Source organism: Phyllobates terribilis, unplaced genomic scaffold (genome assembly GCF_046119375.1).
Source record: "Phyllobates terribilis strain yellow unplaced genomic scaffold, ASM4611937v1 Scaffold_10__3_contigs__length_209671492, whole genome shotgun sequence".
Classification (NCBI taxonomy): domain Eukaryota; kingdom Metazoa; phylum Chordata; class Amphibia; order Anura; family Dendrobatidae; genus Phyllobates; species Phyllobates terribilis.
Window position 1 is genome coordinate 26,157,870 of NW_027362770.1, and position 19,917 is coordinate 26,177,786.

At 43.4% G+C, this 19,917-nt stretch overlaps 1 protein-coding gene across 1 annotated transcript; it reads right to left on the reverse strand.

The window, feature by feature from the left end:
• Positions 1 to 1,935: 1,935 nt before the first annotated feature.
• SRA1 (steroid receptor RNA activator 1) lies at positions 1,936 to 19,492 on the reverse strand. The gene is made up of 5 exons (XM_073649511.1): positions 19,346 to 19,492; positions 17,724 to 17,846; positions 16,170 to 16,381; positions 6,005 to 6,113; positions 1,936 to 3,369 (listed from the first exon to the last, which is right to left on the reverse strand). Exons 1-5 carry the CDS (start codon positions 19,368 to 19,370, stop codon positions 3,170 to 3,172), a joined length of 669 nt encoding a protein of 222 aa, XP_073505612.1. The 5' UTR covers positions 19,371 to 19,492; the 3' UTR covers positions 1,936 to 3,169.
• Positions 19,493 to 19,917: the final 425 nt, after the last annotated feature.

Genomic DNA, 19,917 nt, shown 5'->3' on the forward strand with positions numbered 1-19,917 from the left:
ACCAATGCCAAAGCTGAAAACAGATGACCAGTGGGGTTGCCAGCTGTCGAACACCCACCAATCTGATAGTGATGGTATAGGTCATCAATATTAAAAGCTTGAACCCCCTACTTTTTCATAACACAACATACCGTTACTGATGTGACATAGCCAGTGTGTAGCTACACAGGAGGCAGGGTAGCAGTAGAACTGAGGCCTGAGGTGACCAAAGAGCCATTTGCCCCATAAGACACAAGTGTTAGAAATCGTAAATACTAGGGGGGAGGCCTTGTGACAGATTTTTCATTAGGGACCAAAAGCTTGAAAGGGGTTGTTCCCTACTTATATAGAGTGTCATAAAAAATATTAAAATCTCTGAATACACTGCGGAGGTGCATACACCCCCTCTCTCCTCCTCTCTCGTGTGCAGTAAGACAAGGGCTTGCTATCTGAGCTGTTTTGAAATAGACTGGTACGATGGACATTGGGTATAGTTGGGAAGTGACGATCTTAATTACATGCAGGCAGCTCCTTTTTGAAATGAAATACCCCGGCAGTGCCAACGAGGATGTCTTTTGTGCGTAGACAAAGAGTTATAGATTGGACAGGTAATTGAGACAGGAAAAATCTTTTCAGAGGGTTGGACAACAAAAGAGACATGCGTTTATACATAGAGAGAGACGTGGAAGAGCCTCTTTTGTCCAAGGGAAAGGCATTGTTCCTTTCAGGTAAATGCTATACATTGACCCGACATATGTCTCCGGAAGAAATTTATGAATATAGGAGTTCGTATAGATCCAATAGTGATGGCACATACATTTTCAGCTTGAGGACAAATCAGGGAAGAAGATGCATGTTTTCTCATAACTGTAACCCCTGCCTATAAGTCACAAATCAATAGTGACCAGATATCTGACAACAGCCATGTAATGTTTTGTCTTTAGGGAAGGTAAAATTCCAATAAAAAATATGGCGGCGATCTCGAACTTCTGCAGTCATCAGGAGGGGAGATATCTCATAACTTGGGAATTTCATAAAATCCTGAAGGGCTAAGGACATCCCACAACCCGGCCCACGTGAGGTCATCACGGTGGGAGTGTGTGCGTGTAACTCATGTGCTGATAAAAGATCAAGGCAAATTGAAGAGATGTGTCTGCTGCTAGAACTCTGTGTGGCATTGACCTGGTCTCTAATCTGAGCTGCAGTTAACCTGCGATTTCTGAGGCTGGTGACTCGGATAAACTTATGCTCAGAAGCACAGGTGACTCTTGGTCTTCCTTTCCTGGGGCTGTCCTCGTGTGAGCCAGTTTCTTTGTAGCGCTTGATGGTTTTTGCAACTGCACTTGGGGACGCTTTCAAAGCTTTCCCAATTTTTCGGACTGACTGACCTTCATTTCTTAAAGTAATGATGGCCACTCGTTTTTCTTTACTTAGAATTTGTATTATGGCAAGAAAAAAGCAGCTAACAGTCTATTCAGTAGGACTATCAGCTGTGTATCCACCAGACTTCTGCACAACACAACTGATGGTCCCAACCCCATTTATAAGGCAAGAAATCCCACTTATTAAACCTGACAGGGCACACCTGTGAAGTGAAAACCATTTGCGGTGACTACCTCTTGAAGCTCATCAAGAGAATGCCAAGAGTGTACAAAGCAGTCATCAAAGCAAAAGGTGGCTACTTTGAAGAACCTAGAATATAAGACATATTTCAGTTGTTTCACACTTTTTTGTTAAGTATATAATTCCACATGTGTTAATTCATAGTTTTGATGCCTTCAGTGTGAATGTACAATTTTCATAGTCAAGAAAATACAGAAAAATCTTTAAATGAGAAGGTGTGTCCAAACTTTTGGTCTATACTGTATATTTTAGTGTTGTAGCCTAATTACTGTGTATGATTTACATTATTATAATTATAAATGTTTCAACTGTAATACACAAGGACAAAGAAAAAAAATTGTAACCAATTTTATTGAAAAGCATTCAGAAACGCCAAAAAAACAGTCTGATCCGCCAAAACGGAATATAAAATAAATTCCAAACTTGCATCACAATATCTATGATGACTATGAAATGGTCTTCAGAGAAAAGCACATTGAGATCATCTGCAGGACCAATTTTGTAAACAACACTGTGTCCCATGTACAGTTTGTGCGAATCGATGCAGGGGACCTGGTCAACTGGCCATGTCAATAATCTGTGGTCAATGGACAAAAATTTCTGAGTCACCTCCTATGTGATGTCATCTTCAGCTCCTCTGTTGATTAGCTGGCCTGTTAAAATATCATTGTTGCGGCATGCTGTACATGTGACGTTGCGATGGCCCAGCTAATCAAAAAAAGAGCCATGGAAGTAGATGTTGGGATGCGGTTCTCACGGCTCCCATCCAGCGACCACAGATTACTGACGTGGCCGATGGACCGGGTTCTGCAAATCAATTTCACCAACTCTAGTCCCTTACTTTCCAAACTGTAATCTTATAAGTAAATATGGTTTAGTGAAACATTATTAGTGTGATGCACTATATTATTCTCTTCATTGCCAGTAACAGCTCAAAAAGTAAATCTATTGTCCAGAGTCTGCTGCAGCAAAGAGGCAATATATTAAAGTGCTCAAAAAGGCAGTGACTTTGTATAATGGATGAAGTCCCACCTCAAGATTACTATATTCCTTTATAATACTGGACACTTTCACTTTTGGCAACTAGGAACCTCACCTTTTAATGTGAATACTGCAAAAAATGTGATCCCCAAAGAAATTTACAAAGCTTTCCCCACCTCCAAGAACCAAATGGTGTCAGCAAGTACTAGAATTCCTACCCAAATTGGTCAAAGGGGAAACTGACTTTAAAGGAATTGTACTTTAATAGAAAAACAAGGTTGCGTTATTTCAGAAACAGTACCATTCTATGGAATGCATGCTCAGCATCATTGAAGTGAATGGAGCCGAAAATGCTTTTCCATTCATAACCTGTTATGCTATGTCTGGAAAAAGGCAGCCACGTTTTCTACTTTCAGACAATCCCTTTAACTTTTCTCCAGTTTGTTCAGGAATCAGATACAATTTAATGTTCTTTACTCTGCAGGAAAAAAAAACTACAGAAGTCCTAAAAAACATTAGACTGGTGATGATCAGTTGACCAATCTGACTGCATAGCAATGTTCAACAGCACCAATGTAAAGTCCTCCTAACCATCCTGCTGGGCAGCGTCTGTGGCGCCATCTGTTCGTGTCTCATCTGTAGTAGGTGGAGGTTCCTGAGGAAGGTTTCTAGCTTCAGCAATTAAACGCTTTACTCCCACCATCCACTGGCTCACTTCATTGACATGATCAACCATAAGCGATCGATGAATATCATCAGCGGAATCCCAATTCTTGCTTTTCAGCTCTAAAATGTAATGAAAAGATGAATTGATCCATATCTACCAATACAAAGAATGCAAGAGTAACGTGTTCCGTTATTTCCACTCATTGTCTGTCCTAATAAAAATCACATTCAGACCTGTCATGGACGCTGTACTGGCCACTTTCTGACCATAGGCACCACATTTTATCTCCATAATGAAGTGGGTAATTCACTTAACCATCTTCCCAGTTGCGCCCCTTGACCTCTCAGAGCATGAGCAGATATATGGAGGTTGTGCAGTATGCGTCTACAGACACATTTACACTTGCCAACCGTGGCCAATAAAGAACCGCCGACTGGGTATATACGAACCGATCCGCGATCTTTTATTGGTCAGGCCGAGCAGAATTCTATGTGCTTAGAACAATGGTTAATGATTGTTCTGTGTGCATACAATATCATCATTATCTCTGATTTACACAGGATGACGTGCTGCTGAGAATCTTCATTTTAATGCTGTCATGTATGATCCAATCACCCGATGTACAAGCGCGTCGCTCATTTGTTAGGTGATTGCCGGCATGCTTACACAAGCCTATAATTAGAGAATGCTTGATCCCAATTTTTGGCTCATTTAAATGGGCCTTAAAGGGAACCTGTCACCAGGTTTTCCCAATATAAAGTAGGGCCAGCATCTATAAGTCCTATTTTACAGCATTGTAGTATGCTGTATGTATTGTAGGTCCCCAAGTCACTATACAAGGCACAAAAAACACCTTTTATTATACTAACAGACAGCATGGTCCAGTCCGGTGGGCATCTCTGGTCTTCCTCTCTTCCTTCAAATGCCTTCCTCCTTCCCTGCTTTGTGTGGATGACGTGTCTTACGTTATCTACACAATGTCCTCCATCACACTCCTGCACCAGCCCCCCTTCCTGCACTACAGTACTTTGCTCTGCCCTCGGCAAGGCAGAGAGAAGAGGGTCTAGGCAGGAGCACAACGGGAGACATGTGTGGATGACGTGAGATGCATCATCCACCTGAAGCAGGGAAGGAGAACGGCGATTGGAAGAAGAGAAGAGTCGCCGGGTCAAGATCAGAGACAACCATTGGTCCAGACTGCCCCGTCCGGGAGTATAATAAAAGCTCTTTTTAGTGCCTTGCATAAGGAACTGGGGACATAGATACAGCACTCTAGAACGCTGTAACAGAGGGCTTACAGTTGTTGGCCGTGGGTGCCATGTGTAAAACAAAGCGACTGTCCGCGCGCTCAATCCTGCCTTACAGCTGTCTAACTTTCAGCCCAAGTGTTGACAGCATTGAGGGTATTAGTTAGGCACAGATTCACCATATATATATATATATATATATATATATATTATATTATATTATATTATATTATATATATATATATATATATATATATATATATATATATATATATATATATATATATATATATATAAGAGCGCAGCCTGGGAGATGGGCGCATGACTTACCCCTGTGTTTTAGGCCTTGGTTACAATGTATTCAGAATCTGGCTCTGCCAATAACTCCCTTTTAGACTGCATGGAGATTTCTGACAAAACATACTGGATTATTTTGAATGGTGTGTGGTGTGATGAATTATAGTAACACATTTCTAAAAGGATTTAACCATCCATTGACCTATCTTGTTCTGGAAATCACATGTGCTCCAATAACACAGGTGTCACTAATGTGATCATCTGACACATATCCAACATATAGTGAGGAAAATAAGTATTTGATACACTGCCGATTTTCCAAGTTTTATAATAAATAGAGCTAAAACAGACAAAAAAAAAAAAAGGTATTACATTTGCTTATTGAAGCTGATTCCAATGGGCAAGCGGTCTCTATGTTATGTCCGATGAGATGGAGCAGGAGGGTGAAGCAGTTATGAGGAAATCAGATGCTCGCTTTATCCCCCAGATTAGCTTTATTATATAGAAACACCAGTCTGCGCCTGCACAGAAGGACAATGTGGATATACTGTACACACGATGCGATGTGTGCCATGGATGAGGCTGGCAAACTGGAATCAGTGATTTCAAAGGGAATCAGTAACCAGGTTGTTTTCATCTAATCTGAGAGCAGTATGATGTAGAGACAGAGACCCTGATTCCAGGGATGTGTCACTTACTGGGCTGTAGTTTTGATAAACAGCAGGAGATCATCACTAAAGGACTAGTAACCCTGCTGCCAGGTAGTCAAACATATTCATGAGCTCTGTATAACCCCACCCTCTCCCCTGATTGTCAGCTTTCTGTGTACACCGTGCAAGGGTAGATAGCTGTCAATCAGTGGTGTGGGCGGGGTTATCTAGAGCTCAGCATTCAGAGAACTGCTAGATCTGCAGCAGATAAAACAGTGATTATGTCAAAGTGACAGCAAGCAGTCGAGTAAGTGCCACATTACGGGAATCAGGGTTTCTGCCTCTACATCACGCTGTACTCAGATGGGGGGAGCAAAAACCTGGTAACAGATTGCCTCTAAGCAGCCAACCCTTTATTATACGACATATACAGGAATCAGAAGGGAGCTTAACAATAAACTGCCTGACACCTACATAATGAATACTGCTTGTATAAATCCGTGTCAGCAAAACTTAGTTCAGGAAACTTAGAAAATAAGAGTGATATAAAATGAAGTTACCCTTCACCAACAAGCTCATCCTCTTCCGTACTGATATGGATAGTTTTCCACTATTCCACATTTCTTCCAACACAGTCAATCTCCGTCTAATTTCAGTAAGCACCTGAGGCTAAACAAAAATCATTACAAGGAAAGGGTCAGAAGAAGAAAATGGTAACAAATAACTCATTCATTTTATAATCCATTAACGCTAAACGTATTTTGGACCCAACAGAGACAATCTCTTCCAGAATGCAGCCTCTGTGGTGGTCAACCAATCGCCCCAGGTCCCACTCTGGGCAAATGGCCAATTCTGCTAGAGAAAACCAAAATCAGACATTTAGTAATAGACTTACCACGTAGTATTACACAACAGACATTCAGATGAATGGCCGCCAGTTAGGCACATAGTACTGTCGCACTACTGTTACGTAACAGCTATTCAGATGAATACCTACAGTGCCTACAAGTAGTATTCAACCCCCTGCAGATTTTGCTGGTTGACACATGCGGAATTAACTTGGCATTGTGACATTTGTACTGTAGATCAGCCTGGAAGTGGGAAATGCACTGCAGCAAATTTTTTTTTTTTTTTTTTTCAAAAACGTTAAAAGTTAATTCAGAGTGTCATTTATTATTCAACCCCTCAACCCACAAGAATTCTGTTTGGTCCCCCTAAAGTATTAAGAAGTAGTTCAGGCATCAAGAATAATGAGCTTCACATGTGTGGATTAAAGATCTCTTTTGCCAGCCTTTTCTGACTATTTAAGACCCTCCCCAAACTTGTGAACAGCACTCAGACATGGTCAACATGGGAAAGACAAAAGGAGCATTCCAAGGCCATCAGAGACAAGATCGTGGAGGGTCACAAGGCTGGCAAGGGGTACAAAACCCTTTCCAAGGAGTTGGGCCTACCTGTCTCCACTGTTGGGAGCATCATCCGTAAGTGGAAGGCTTATGGAACTACTGTTAGCCTTCCACGGCCTGGACAGCCTTTGAAAGTGTCCTCCCGTGCCGAGGCCAGGCTTGTCCGAAGAGTCAAGGCTATCCCAAGGACAACAAGGAAGGAGCTCCGGGAAGATCTCATGGCAGTGGGGACATTGGTTTCAGTCAATACCATAAGTAATGTACTCCACCGCAATGGTCTCCGTTCCAGACGAGCCCGTAAGGTACCTTTACTATCAAAGCGTCATGTCAAGGCTCATCTACAGTTTGCTCATGATCACTTGGAGGACTCTGAGACAGACTGGTTCAAGGTTCTATGGTCTGATGAGACCAAGATCGAGATCTTTGGTGCCAACCACACACGTGACGTTTGGAGACTGGATGGCACTGCATACGACCCCAAGAATACCATCCCTACAGTCAAGCATGGTGGTGGCAGCATCATGCTGTGGGGCTGTTTCTCAGCAAAGGGGCCTGGCCATCTGGTCCGCATCCATGGGAAGATGGATAGCACGGCCTACCTGGAGATTTTGGCCAAGAAGCTCCGCTCCTCCATCAAGGATCTTAAGATGGGTCGTAATTTCATCTTCCAACAAGACAACGACCCAAAGCACACAGCCAAGAAAACCAAGGCCTGGTTCAAGAGGGAAAAAGTCAAGGTGTTGGAGTGGCCTAGTCAGTCTCCTGACCTTAACCCAATTGAAAACTTGTGGAAGGAGCTCAAGAATAAAGTCCACATGAGACACCCAAAGAACCTAGATAACTTGGAGAAGATCTGCATGGAGGAGTGGGCCAAGATAACTCCACAGACCTGTGCCGGCCTGATCAGGTCTTATAAAAGACGATTATTAGCTGTAATTGCAAACAAGGGTTATTCCACAAAATATTAAACATAGGGGTTGTATAATAATTGACCCACACTTTTATGTTTAAAATTTAATAAAATTCAACTGAGCAACATAACTTTTTGGTTTGTAAGATTTATGCTTCTGTTCATAAAACCTACTCTCGTTTGCAGTTTGAAGGCTCTAACTTATTTGCATCTTATAAAACCAGCTAAATCTGCAGGGGGTTGAATACTACTTGTAGGCACTGTATGTGTGAATAACTACCTATGTAATGCAATGACGGCTCCAGTCTGCAGGAACGAAACTTGCACCGGAATGGAGGGGGGTCTGCTGTGCTGGAGGAGAGAATTCTAGCAGGGGTGGCAGAGTACTATATTTAAACTAGGATCGAGGACGAGGCAGAAAGTAAAGGAAGAGGTAGGATTAAGAAATGTACTCTGGGGGGGGGGGATTAGGTGAGTGGATAGGGAGATCCATGTGTTACAAATAGTGAAGACAAATGTGCCCAGAAAATTTCAGGAATTAGGATTTCTAAAAGTAAAGGTGGGGAAATGAGATTGAAATCTAAAGGTGTATATTAACAAATGCCAGGAATCTAGCAAAAATAATGAGGTAGAGCTTAAGATCTTGAGGAACACACGTAGTTGGTGCTGCTGACTCTTGGGTGGACTCTTCACATGATGGGGCTATTAATCTTCCTGGTTTTACTCTCTTTTGGAAAGACAGGGTAAATAGGAAATGTTATGTGGGAAGTGATATAGGCAGCATGGTGGCTTTGCAGCACTGGCGTCTTGGGTTCAAATCCCACCACGGTGTTATGGGCTTCTAAGAGGGTACCTCTGCTGAAACCAGAAAGTGTCACCAAAAGGAAAATGAGAAAACCCTGCTGAAATAGCAAAACCTAATGCTAACACCACAGACCACCAAGCACACTGCAATAAACAGCAAAGGACCGAGCAGGGAGCAAGATTATACAGCTCTGGCAAAAATTAAGAGACCACTGAACAGTTTTCTATTGGAAAGCATGGAAAGACTGGTGGAAAGCATGCCAAGACGCATGAAAGCTGTGATTAAAAATCATGGTTATTGCACCAAATATTGATTTCTGAACTCTTCCTGAGTTAAAACATGAGTAATTTTGTTTCTTTTTTAGTATTTTAATGCTTTATCATTTTCTGCAAATAAATACAAAATTTTCAGCTTTGAATTTCGGAGACATGTTGTCAGTAGGACTAAAATAACAATGTATATTTTACTCAAAAATATACCTATAAAGAGAAAAATCAGAGAAACTGAAAATTTTGCAGTGGTCTCTTAATTTTTGCCAGAGCTGTATAGCCGGCCTAAAGATCAGGTGTTGACCAGTTCCCAATCATCCCCAGACAGCCACTCCCTGCTATCTTCAACCACAGGCTGGACAAAATCCCACCATTGCTCATTGCCAAACAAAGCAGCGTCCTGCATTGCTTGGCAACCAGGAAAGATAGCGTCCCATCTTCCCTGGCCAGAGAAATCAGTGAGGGACACGACGTCCCATGTCCTCACACATCCCACAAGTTCTTAAAGAACTCAGCTCTGTTATTGCTTATATATTATTTTTAAATAATGCATGACACTGTGAGGAGCAACTGGCAAAAGCTAATGTGGTGCCCATCTTCAAAATTGGCTCCAGGTCTTTCTCAGGTAATTATGGACCAGTAAGCTTAATATCAATTGTTGGAAAATTGTTCAAGGGGCTTGTAAGGGATTATATACAGGAATATGTGGTAGAAAAAAATAACATTATAAATTGTAGTCTGAAATGTTTTACTACCTAGACCAGGGATGTCAAACTCAAATACACAGAGGGCCAAAATTAAAAACTTGGACAAAGTTGCGGGCCAACCTTGATATTTATAAAAAACAAAACAAAAAAAAAAACCTTAATATTCGGTGTGGTCTCAGAGGATCATATCTCACAACTTTGCAGCCATAACAAAATAATTTTCCTCCTAGTGAAGCCCCTAGATTGCCCTTTCATTGACCCCATTAAGTATGATGCCAACAAAAGTCCCCCCAAATACAGTATGATACCCCCACAGTGAATTTCTCCACACATATGGTATTATGTCCCTACTGCATCCCCCTCAACTCCCCTGGCAAAATATGATGACCCAAACACAGTATAATGCCCCAACTGTGATCCCCATACAGCCCTCCACACAGTATAATGGGCCCCACATAGTCCTACATTCAGAATAATGGCCCCACATAGTCCTCCATATGGCATCGCGGGCCAAATATAATCACCCTGAGGGCCAGATATGGCCCACGGGCCAGAGTTTGACATGAGTGAGCTAGACAGAAGAGTATCTGTGGATCTAATGAATTTTGGCTATGCAAAGGCATTTGATACTGGCGTACGTAAACAGCTAATGGTAAATTAAGGTCTAAAAGTTTAGAAAGTTTGTAACTTTTTCGGAAACTATCTCAAAGACTGCACCCAGAGAGTTCTGGTGGATGACTACTACTCTGAATAGTCTCCGGTTAAGAGTGGTGTACCCCGAGGTTCACTGCTGGCTGGTCCGCTAATATTCAACGTAGTTATTAATAATAAAGAATATTGGATTAATATTGTTTCTATTTTTGCAGATGACACCAAACTATGTAGTATAATGCAGTCTATGGAAGATGTCATAAGTTACAAGCCGACTTGGACAAACTGAATGTTTGGGCTTCCATTTGTCAGATAAGATTCAATCAGAACTAAAAAAAATTGAGCTAGAGCATACGTTGGCATAAGTGCAATGCATAGGTGTGCATTCACACTGGCCATTTATCAAACAAAACCCAAGATAAAGACAAAAATGAGCTGCGGATTATCATTGCGGAAAAAAACGCAGCACTACCAATTATTTTGCGGAAGTGCTGCGTTTTCGCCGCCATTGACTTGCATTAGAACGCATGGATTACGCATCACTGTATATGTAGATGCGCAATCCACGCGTTCCAATGTGCGGATGGTACCCAGGTCTAGAGGACAGGAGACTCTCCTCCGGACCCGGGTACCATAGAAAACTGTGAAAAAAAGAGTAAAATAAAAAAGAAACATTATACTTACCTTCTGGCGGCCCGCGGTGCGCTCCTCCTTGCTTGGCAGCAGTTTGCGTTGGAATGAAGGACCTGCGCTGCGTCAGAGTCATGTGACGGGTCACGTGACGCTGACGTTGACAGGTCCTTCACTCTACCGCTGCCGGCAGCTTGGACGGAGGGAATCAAGACAGCGGGGGCCATCGGAGGGTAAGTATACATTTATTTTTTTATTTTTTGACATTCTCTCGGGTCACACTATATAAATCCATGCCGTTTGCATGGATTTATATAGTGTGACCAAGTTGACAAGCACTTTCCAAGTGATGCTAAAATCGCTTGGAAAGCGCTTGACAACCCGCATGCGGAAATGCATGTGAAGAACGCTTCACATCCGCATGTACCTGGCAGGAAAAACGCATGTACAATCCGCATGTACAATCCGCATGTACAATCTGCATGTGTTTTTTTCTGCCAGGGAGATGCAGAAACGCTCAGGAAAAAATCCTGAGCATTTCTGCATCGTGGGCACATAGCCTTACACGGAATCCCCAATATAAGCATTCAGCGTAAAACTCAGGATAAATGTGAGCCGTGCCTTACTGCGATCTTTTGGAGGCAAAATTAACGAATCAACAGCAGGTAGAAAATTGTTTTTTTTTATTATTTATTTATTTATTTTTTCACCATGCGGTATAAGTGATTAGGCAGCTTTATTCTTCAGGTCAATTACAGGGATACCAGATTTATATTGTTTTTTTATGTTTGGCTATCACACACTAGAAAACGCATTTTTTTTGCAAAACAAAGTTTTTTGTATGCACCATATTTTGAGAGCTATAATTTTTCTAGATTTCTGCCGACAGTCATGTGAGGGTTTCTTTTTTGTGGGATGAGTTGGCGTTTTTATTGGTACCATTTTCACATGACATGTTTTGATTGCTTTCTATTCTGATTTTTGGAAAGCAGAATGAACAAAAACCAACAATTTAGGATTTTTTTTATGGTGTTCACCGTGTGGTAAAATTAATAAGACAACTTTATTCTATGAATCAGTACGATTACAGCGATGCTACATTTATATCTTTTTTTTATGTTTTGCCACTATTACACAATGTAAATTTTAAAAAAATTATTATTATTTTTGCATTTCTGTATTGAGAGCTATAGCTTTTTTATTTTTAGGCAGATGGAGCTGTATGGCGGCGACAAGATGACGTTTTCAGCGATACCGTTTTAATTTACATTTGACCTTTTGATCGCGTTTTCTTCCACTTTTTTCTCGGCAATATAATGAGAAAGCATAGTTTTTTGCCACTTTTTTTTTTTACGGTATTCACTAAAGGGGATAAATAGTGTGACAATTTTATAGGATGGGTCATTCCGGACGCAGCGACATCAAATGTGTGTACTTTTTTGGTTTATCTTTGTTTTTACATAAATATATATATTTATAGGTATAATATTTTTTCATTTTTAACACTTTATTTTTTTTTTAACCCCACATAGCCCTCCATACAGAATAATGGGCCCCACACATAGCCCTCCATACAGAATAATGGGCCCCACACGTAGCCCTCCATACAGAATAATGGGCCCCACACGTAGCCCTCCATACAGAATAATGGGCCCCACACGTAGCCCTCCATACAGAATAATGGGCCCCACACGTAGCCCTCCATACAGAATAATGGGCCCCACACGTAGCCCTCCATACAGAATAATGGGCCCCACACGTAGCCCTCCATACAGAATAATGGGCCCCACACGTAGCCCTCCATACAGAATAATGGGCCCCACACGTAGCCCTCCATACAGAATAATGGGCCCCACACGTAGCCCTCCATACAGAATAATGGGCCCCACACGTAGCCCTCCATACAGAATAATGGGCCCCACACGTAGCCCTCCATACAGAATAATGGGCCCCACACGTAGCCCTCCATACAGAATAATGGGCCCCACACGTAGTCCTCCATACAGAATAATGGGCCCCACACATAGTCCTCCATACAGAATAATGGGCCCCACACATAGTCCTCCATACAGAATAATGGGCCCCACACATAGTCCTCCATACAGAATAATGGGCCCCACACATAGTCCTCCATACAGAATAATGGGCCCCACACATAGTCCTCCATACAGAATAATGGGCCCCACACATAGTCCTCCATACAGAATAATGGGCCCCACACATAGTCCTCCATACAGAATAATGGGCCCCACACATAGTCCTCCATACAGAATAATGGGCCCCACACATAGTCCTCCATACAGAATAATGGGCCCCACACATAGTCCTCCATACAGAATAATGGGCCCCACACATAGTCCTCCATACAGAATAATGGGCCCCACACATAGTCCTCCATACAGAATAATGGGCCCCACACATAGTCCTCCATACAGAATAATGGGCCCCACACATAGTCCTCCATACAGAATAATGGGCCCCACACATAGTCCTCCATACAGAATAATGGGCCCCACACATAGTCCTCCATACAGAATAATGGGCCCCACACATAGTCCTCCATACAGAATAATGGGCCCCACACATAGTCCTCCATACAGAATAATGGGCCCCACACATAGTCCTCCATACAGAATAATGGGCCCCACACATAGTCCTCCATACAGAATAATGGGCCCCACACATAGTCCTCCATACAGAATAATGGGCCCCACACATAGTCCTCCATACAGAATAATGGGCCCCACACATAGTCCTCCATACAGAATAATGGGCCCCACACATAGTCCTCCATACAGAATAATGGGCCCCACACATAGTCCTCCATACAGAATAATGGGCCCCACACATAGTCCTCCATACAGAATAATGGGCCCCACACATAGTCCTCCATACAGAATAATGGGCCCCACACATAGTCCTCCATACAGAATAATGGGCCCCACACATAGTCCTCCATACAGAATAATGGGCCCCACACATAGTCCTCCATACAGAATAATGGGCCCCACACATAGTCCTCCATACAGAATAATGGGCCCCACACATAGTCCTCCATACAGAATAATGGGCCCCACACATAGTCCTCCATACAGAATAATGGGCCCCACACATAGTCCTCCATACAGAATAATGGGCCCCACACATAGTCCTCCATACAGAATAATGGGCCCCACACATAGTCCTCCATACAGAATAATGGGCCCCACACATAGTCCTCCATACAGAATAATGGGCCCCACACATAGTCCTCCATACAGAATAATGGGCCCCACACATAGTCCTCCATACAGAATAATGGGCCCCACACATAGTCCTCCATACAGAATAATGGGCCCCACACATAGTCCTCCATACAGAATAATGGGCCCCACACATAGTCCTCCATACAGAATAATGGGCCCCACACATAGTCCTCCATACAGAATAATGGGCCCCACACATAGTCCTCCATACAGAATAATGGGCCCCACACATAGTCCTCCATACAGAATAATGGGCCCCACGTAGTCCTCCATACAGAATAATGGGCCCCACGTAGTCCTCCATACAGAATAATGGGCCCCACGTAGTCCTCCATACAGAATAATGGGCCCCACGTAGTCCTCAATACAGAATAATGGCCCCACATAGTCCTCCATACAAATTAATGGGCCCCACATAGGGGTGGCAGTTCTGGTGTCGGGGGCCAAATATAATTACCCTGCGGGCCAGAGCTTGACATTTGTGTATTAGACTACACATCTTGTGGGATCGCCTGACAGTCTAATATGTATGAGAGCCTCCCGACAGATTATGCTCTGGGAAAAAAGAATCACACCTGAACAGATTCTTATGTTCTCTATGGAGACTCTACTGGCAGCAGCTCTCACAGAGAACGCTGGGCCAAGCTGAGCATTCCTCTGTATGGAAGAGTTGGGAGAATAATTGTTCATCCGACAGCTATCTAATGTGTATGGGGGTCTTTATGTCATCACAGACTTAAAGGGGTTTTCCCACGAACAAAAGTTCATTTTAAAAATTGTCTGTGTCTGACGGTGTACAGAACATACCACAGCTCCTGGGCGGGGGGGAAGCAAAAGACAATACAGATATTACAGCAGGGGATCACAGAGGATTCATTTTGTGAGGTAAAATATTGTTTAAAAACAGGCAGTGACATGTTTTACCTCACAAAATGAATCCTCTGTGATCCCCTGCTGTAATGTTAGTACCGTCTTTAGCTTCCCCCCGGCCCAGGAGCTGTGGTAAGTTCTGTACACCGTCAGACACAGACAATTTTTAAAATGAACTTTTGTTCTTGGGAAAAACCCTTTAATCTTTATGGAGAGTGACATGCCTGACCTGGTATGTCGGAGTGAGGAGACTTACGTGTCATGCCTGCTCCCCTGGGAAATTAAACATGCATATCAATATTGACTTTTAGGATTGCTACTTCCAATAGGTGAGACTAGAGTTCAAGTCCTTTTCCTCTCTAAAGAGGCAATTTGCATATTTAATTTCCAAGAGAAACATGCATGGCATAGAAGTCTCCTCACTTTGGCATGACAGGCCTGGCATGACACTACACAAGGAGAAACATTACCCCTTATATCCCATGCTTAAAGAAACACTCCAATCAAAGTTTGTATCCTCTTAATATATTGCAGTCATCATATTATGTAGCACTGTGTACTTACAATTGCTCATTCTGCCCTTTTACCCGGCTAATTCTTCTCTTTTCAATTAGGTCTATGACATCATGGGATTAAAAACGGACTAGCTGAATCCTTCTAAACTTCCTGGCGGGGAGCAGGAGCAGAGCAGCTGGGTCAGAAGTTGAAGAGGGAAATGATAAATGCAGGGACAAGAGACTTCCTGTTTCCACATAGAGCAAAGAAAAGAGAAGAATTAGCTGGGTAGAAAGGCAAAATGATCAACTGGAAGTACACAGTGCTACATAATATGATGATGGCAATATAGTAAGAGGATGGAAGTAATTGACAAGTGTTGATCACCTCTGTGTTCACCTCGCCACAAATCCTACACCAGTCCCTGCTGAAGTAAGAATTTTGGCATAGTGAACGCCGTCGGTTATCATGAACTTGACGAGCGGCAGTCGCCACGCTCTCGCCCTGCCCCAGCTCTGCCCATTTTGTCGGATCTGGGTGAAAACGGCATAAGACAAAAAGTCGCATAATATTAGTGCAGCTGTAAGTTGTGACAAAGTTATTTACATTTTTCAAACCTTTTTGCGCCAGAATACTGCTGTAAAAGCTTTGATAAATACGGCCCTTTCAGTTTTATGATCAACCAATAAAAATGATGAGACACATGAAAAAGGTTTCAAATTTGGAGCTTTAGTCACCTTAACTGAATCTTTGCAGTCTTCCAGTGTTTGATTCAATGGGGTCAAAATGTCCTTAATATCAACGGGACCCCCGGCTTTTGCTTCAGTGGAACACTGCTTGGAGTGATCTATACTTTTCATTTGTCCTAAAGGCGGAGGACCAATATTACTGGAAGTAGGTGGGGGCATCAATGGCGGCGTGGAAGATGAAAGTGATTGTGCCGGAGGACCTGAAATGCAGAGAATAAAGAATGGGGAAAACCTTATTCTATACAAACAATGACAGAAAAATTCTGATCCATTGCTAACAATATCTGTTACTGTCATATGCCAACAATAAGCCACCACTTCTAGGAGGAGATAATCCCTTTCAGCTTTTTTAGTAATCAATATGCATTAAAGGGAACTTGACAAGTCCCCCATGCCCTCCAACCCACCAGCATTTGTATATTCCTTTCTATATACCCTGCCTAACAAGCCCTTTATACTGCTTGGCACATGTTTAAAAAAAAAGGATTTTTCAGTCCTGCAGTGTCCACCTGTAAGAATAAGAATAAAATAAAAAATCCTTATACTCACCTGTCCTAAGTGTCCCCCACTGTAATCCATGCGAACTCTCAGCAGTGAGCGGCCCCGGAGCTGCGCTCAGCGAGCGGTGTCCTGTCACTCACTGAGCACAGCTCCGGGCCCACTCACTGCAGGAGTCATTCTCCCCGGCTCCTCTGCTGAGCGGTCGCATGGATTACAGTGGAGGACACTTAGGACAGGTGAAAGCAAAGTGGATAAAATTTATAGAAACCTCATGCAGACTGTGTTTTTTATGTTACTCAGCGTAAACTGAGCTGCAGTGCGTGTTTCAAATAGCAACATGTCAAACTTTCCTGCGGGTACGCTGAGTTTTATGTGTGAATTTCCCTCATCTATTTCCATTAGATGCAGAAGATCCGCAAATAAAAAAGACGCAGATGCGTTTTTAGTGCGTTACCGTGGTGGAAATGCATAAAAAACGCATGTAATCGGCCCATGACTATATCTCTAAAGTTTTGTCACAGCTAAATATCAGGACGTATCAAAAACAAAGAAGCTTTGCTTAAAACATGACATATCAAAAAGAGAAAAGACGCAGCGGCAAAAACACAATAAAAATGCATGGAAAAAAAACAAACAAGTAATCTGATGTACAAAAACTCACTAAAAGCTGATTGTGGGAACGTGAGCTAAAGGGGCAGCTCTTTCCCAATATATGTTGTACATAGAGGGCAATGAAGAAAGAAGAATTTGTCCTTCCTTTCTAGGGCATGGCAGCCATCATTCGGCTCATGTAGTATTTCTGTACAGACAGCTCCATAGAAAGCGATGGAGGATTTTCCCAGCCATGCGCCTAACTATAATGTAGGAGCCACTGATGATACATCATGTAGACTGTCATACGTGGCACACGGTGTCACTGTCCCATGCTATTTCTCCCGGTGTCTCGCCTTAGTCATACAGGATGAGTCACAATTCAGCTCTAGGATCAAGATCTCTGAGTCAGAAATAAGCAGTCAGCGTGGCGGCCCCAATGTCTCCTACCTGCTGGACAGCCCTGTAGTGGAGCGGGCACCCTCTTATTCAGGGGGGCACGTTTACCTCCTCCTGCAGTTTGCAAACCATAAGAGAACTGGGGAGGGTCGTTCCAGCCTCTCTCTAGGTTGCCTGTTAGAAAGAAATGAAAAAAAAAAAAAGAAAATTATCAAATTATTGTCAAATCTACAGCGTCGAGTACAGCTGGATACAGCAATCTGCTCAGTACATCTCACAACCAAAACAGATTCTGATAAGCAATGACCGGGTCTCCGTACGGTGCTGTGCCCGCTGAGGAGACTGGGGGCTGCTGTGCCAAGTGGAAATCTATGCTGACTGCAAATTGGGAGAATGTGGCTGCTACTGAAACCCACTTGAAATAGTGTGTGCGTAGGGTGCAATTTATAATGTGGATTGTGGAAGTTGGGTGCTGCCCTCACAGGTTGTCGCACCAACTAGGGAAGTCTACATCCACTGGTGAAGTGAGGCGGGCTTCTGTACCAACAGGGAAGTGGGGGGACAGGAGGGTACTGTACTCAACTAAGGAAGATGAGGGTACTGCACCCACTACAGAAGTGGGGAAGGCTACTGCACCCATTAGATAAGTGAGGGGACATCTGCACCCACTAAGGAAGTCTACATGCACTGGTGAAGTGAGGCAGGCTGCTGCACCCATTGGACAAGTGAGGGGGTTTCTGTACCAATAGGGAAGCGGGGAACAGGGGGGTACTGTACTCAACTAAGGAAGATAAGGGATACTGCACCCACTAGAGAAGTGGGGAAGGCTACTGCACCCATTAGATAAGGGAGGGGGACATCTGCACCCACTAGGGAAGTCTACATCCACTGGTGAAGTGGGGAGGGCGGCTGCACCCATTGGATAAGTGAGGGGGGCTTCTACACCCAATTGGGAAGTGGGGGAACAAGCGGGTACTGTACTCAACTAGGGAAGATGGGGGTACTGCACCCACTAGAGAAGTGGGGAAGGCTGCTGCACCTCTTGGATAAGTGAGGGGGGCTTCTGCACCCACTAGGGAAGTGGGGGGTTTGCAGCGTCCATTGGGGAAGGGGGTTACTGTGCTTTAGCCATCGGCCTATTTTGTGATCCATAAAGGCGCCAAACTATCACAGCTTTTTAATCAAGTTGGTCCCTGGAGCATGACACACAAGTGATACAGCATCAGGCCAATCGAAAGAAGCACCATATGGGCACCAGAGCCCAGGTACCCGACACCCGCCATAGTTACGCCCGTCTTAAGCCCTCATGCTATTCAATATATATCAGGCAAGTGCTCATAAGGCAATTCCTTACTATATAAGTTACAGCGGAGGTCAGTGTATAATACACTCACTGTACCATGCCCACCATGAAGCTGTCATAGTATAGACAGGTCAGGGGTGACCATGTCCTACATGGCACTTGTGGTACGCCCACACATGACATAGCCTGCTCATAACAATGAAGGTCCGGGGTGTCTGTAGGATTCTCATAGACAACTACAAAGGGAGCTGTAATGGGGAAAGTTGTGGATTACATGGCTCCAGTGATATAAGTGCCATGTGACAGTCACCATGTACTAGTGCCACCTCCCTGGTCACCAGCTGCCACCTGTGCCCGGTCCTGCCCTTACCCGGCTTCACATAGTGCTCAGCCATCTCTCCCTCCTCTCTGCTCTGCCAGCCAGGAAATCCCACGCTGTCACTGCTGCTTCGTGGCTGTTTTTTTTTTCCTCTTCAAAGCTTTATTGTTCACACAGTCACAAGACACAACTCATTCTCCATGGCGACACTCGGCTGCTGTGCAGTATGCAGGGCTACAGGGCAGATATATGACTGTGGGCTGTGTAACATGGGAGATATATGACTGTGAGCTGTGTAACATGGCAGATATATGACTGTGAGCTGTGTAACATGGGAGATATATGACTGTGAGCTGTGTAACATGGCAGATATATGACTGAGAGCTGTGTAACATGGGAGATATATGACTGTGAGCTGTGTAACATGGCAGATATATGACTGTGAGCTGTGTAACATGGGAGATATATGACTGTGAGCTGTGTAACATGAGAGATATATGACTGTGAGCTGTGTAACATGAGAGATATATGACTGTGAGCTGTGTAACATGGCAGATATATGACTGAGAGCTGTGTAACATGGGAGATATATGACTGTGAGCTGTGTAACATGGCAGATATAT

What these genes read in the sequence shown, in the direction of transcription:
- SRA1 (XM_073649511.1), bottom strand. Translation starts at nt 19,370, where the DNA reads ATGGCTGAGCACTATGTGAAGCCGG. An exon ending in TGAGCACTATGTGAAGCCGG is followed by an intron (nt 17,847 to 19,345) that starts GTAAGGGCAGGA and finishes TCTTTCTAACAG; the next exon opens with GCAACCTAGAGAGAGGCTGG. An exon ending in ACTACAGGGCTGTCCAGCAG is followed by an intron (nt 16,382 to 17,723) that starts GTAGGAGACATT and finishes TCTGCATTTCAG; the next exon opens with GTCCTCCGGCACAATCACTT.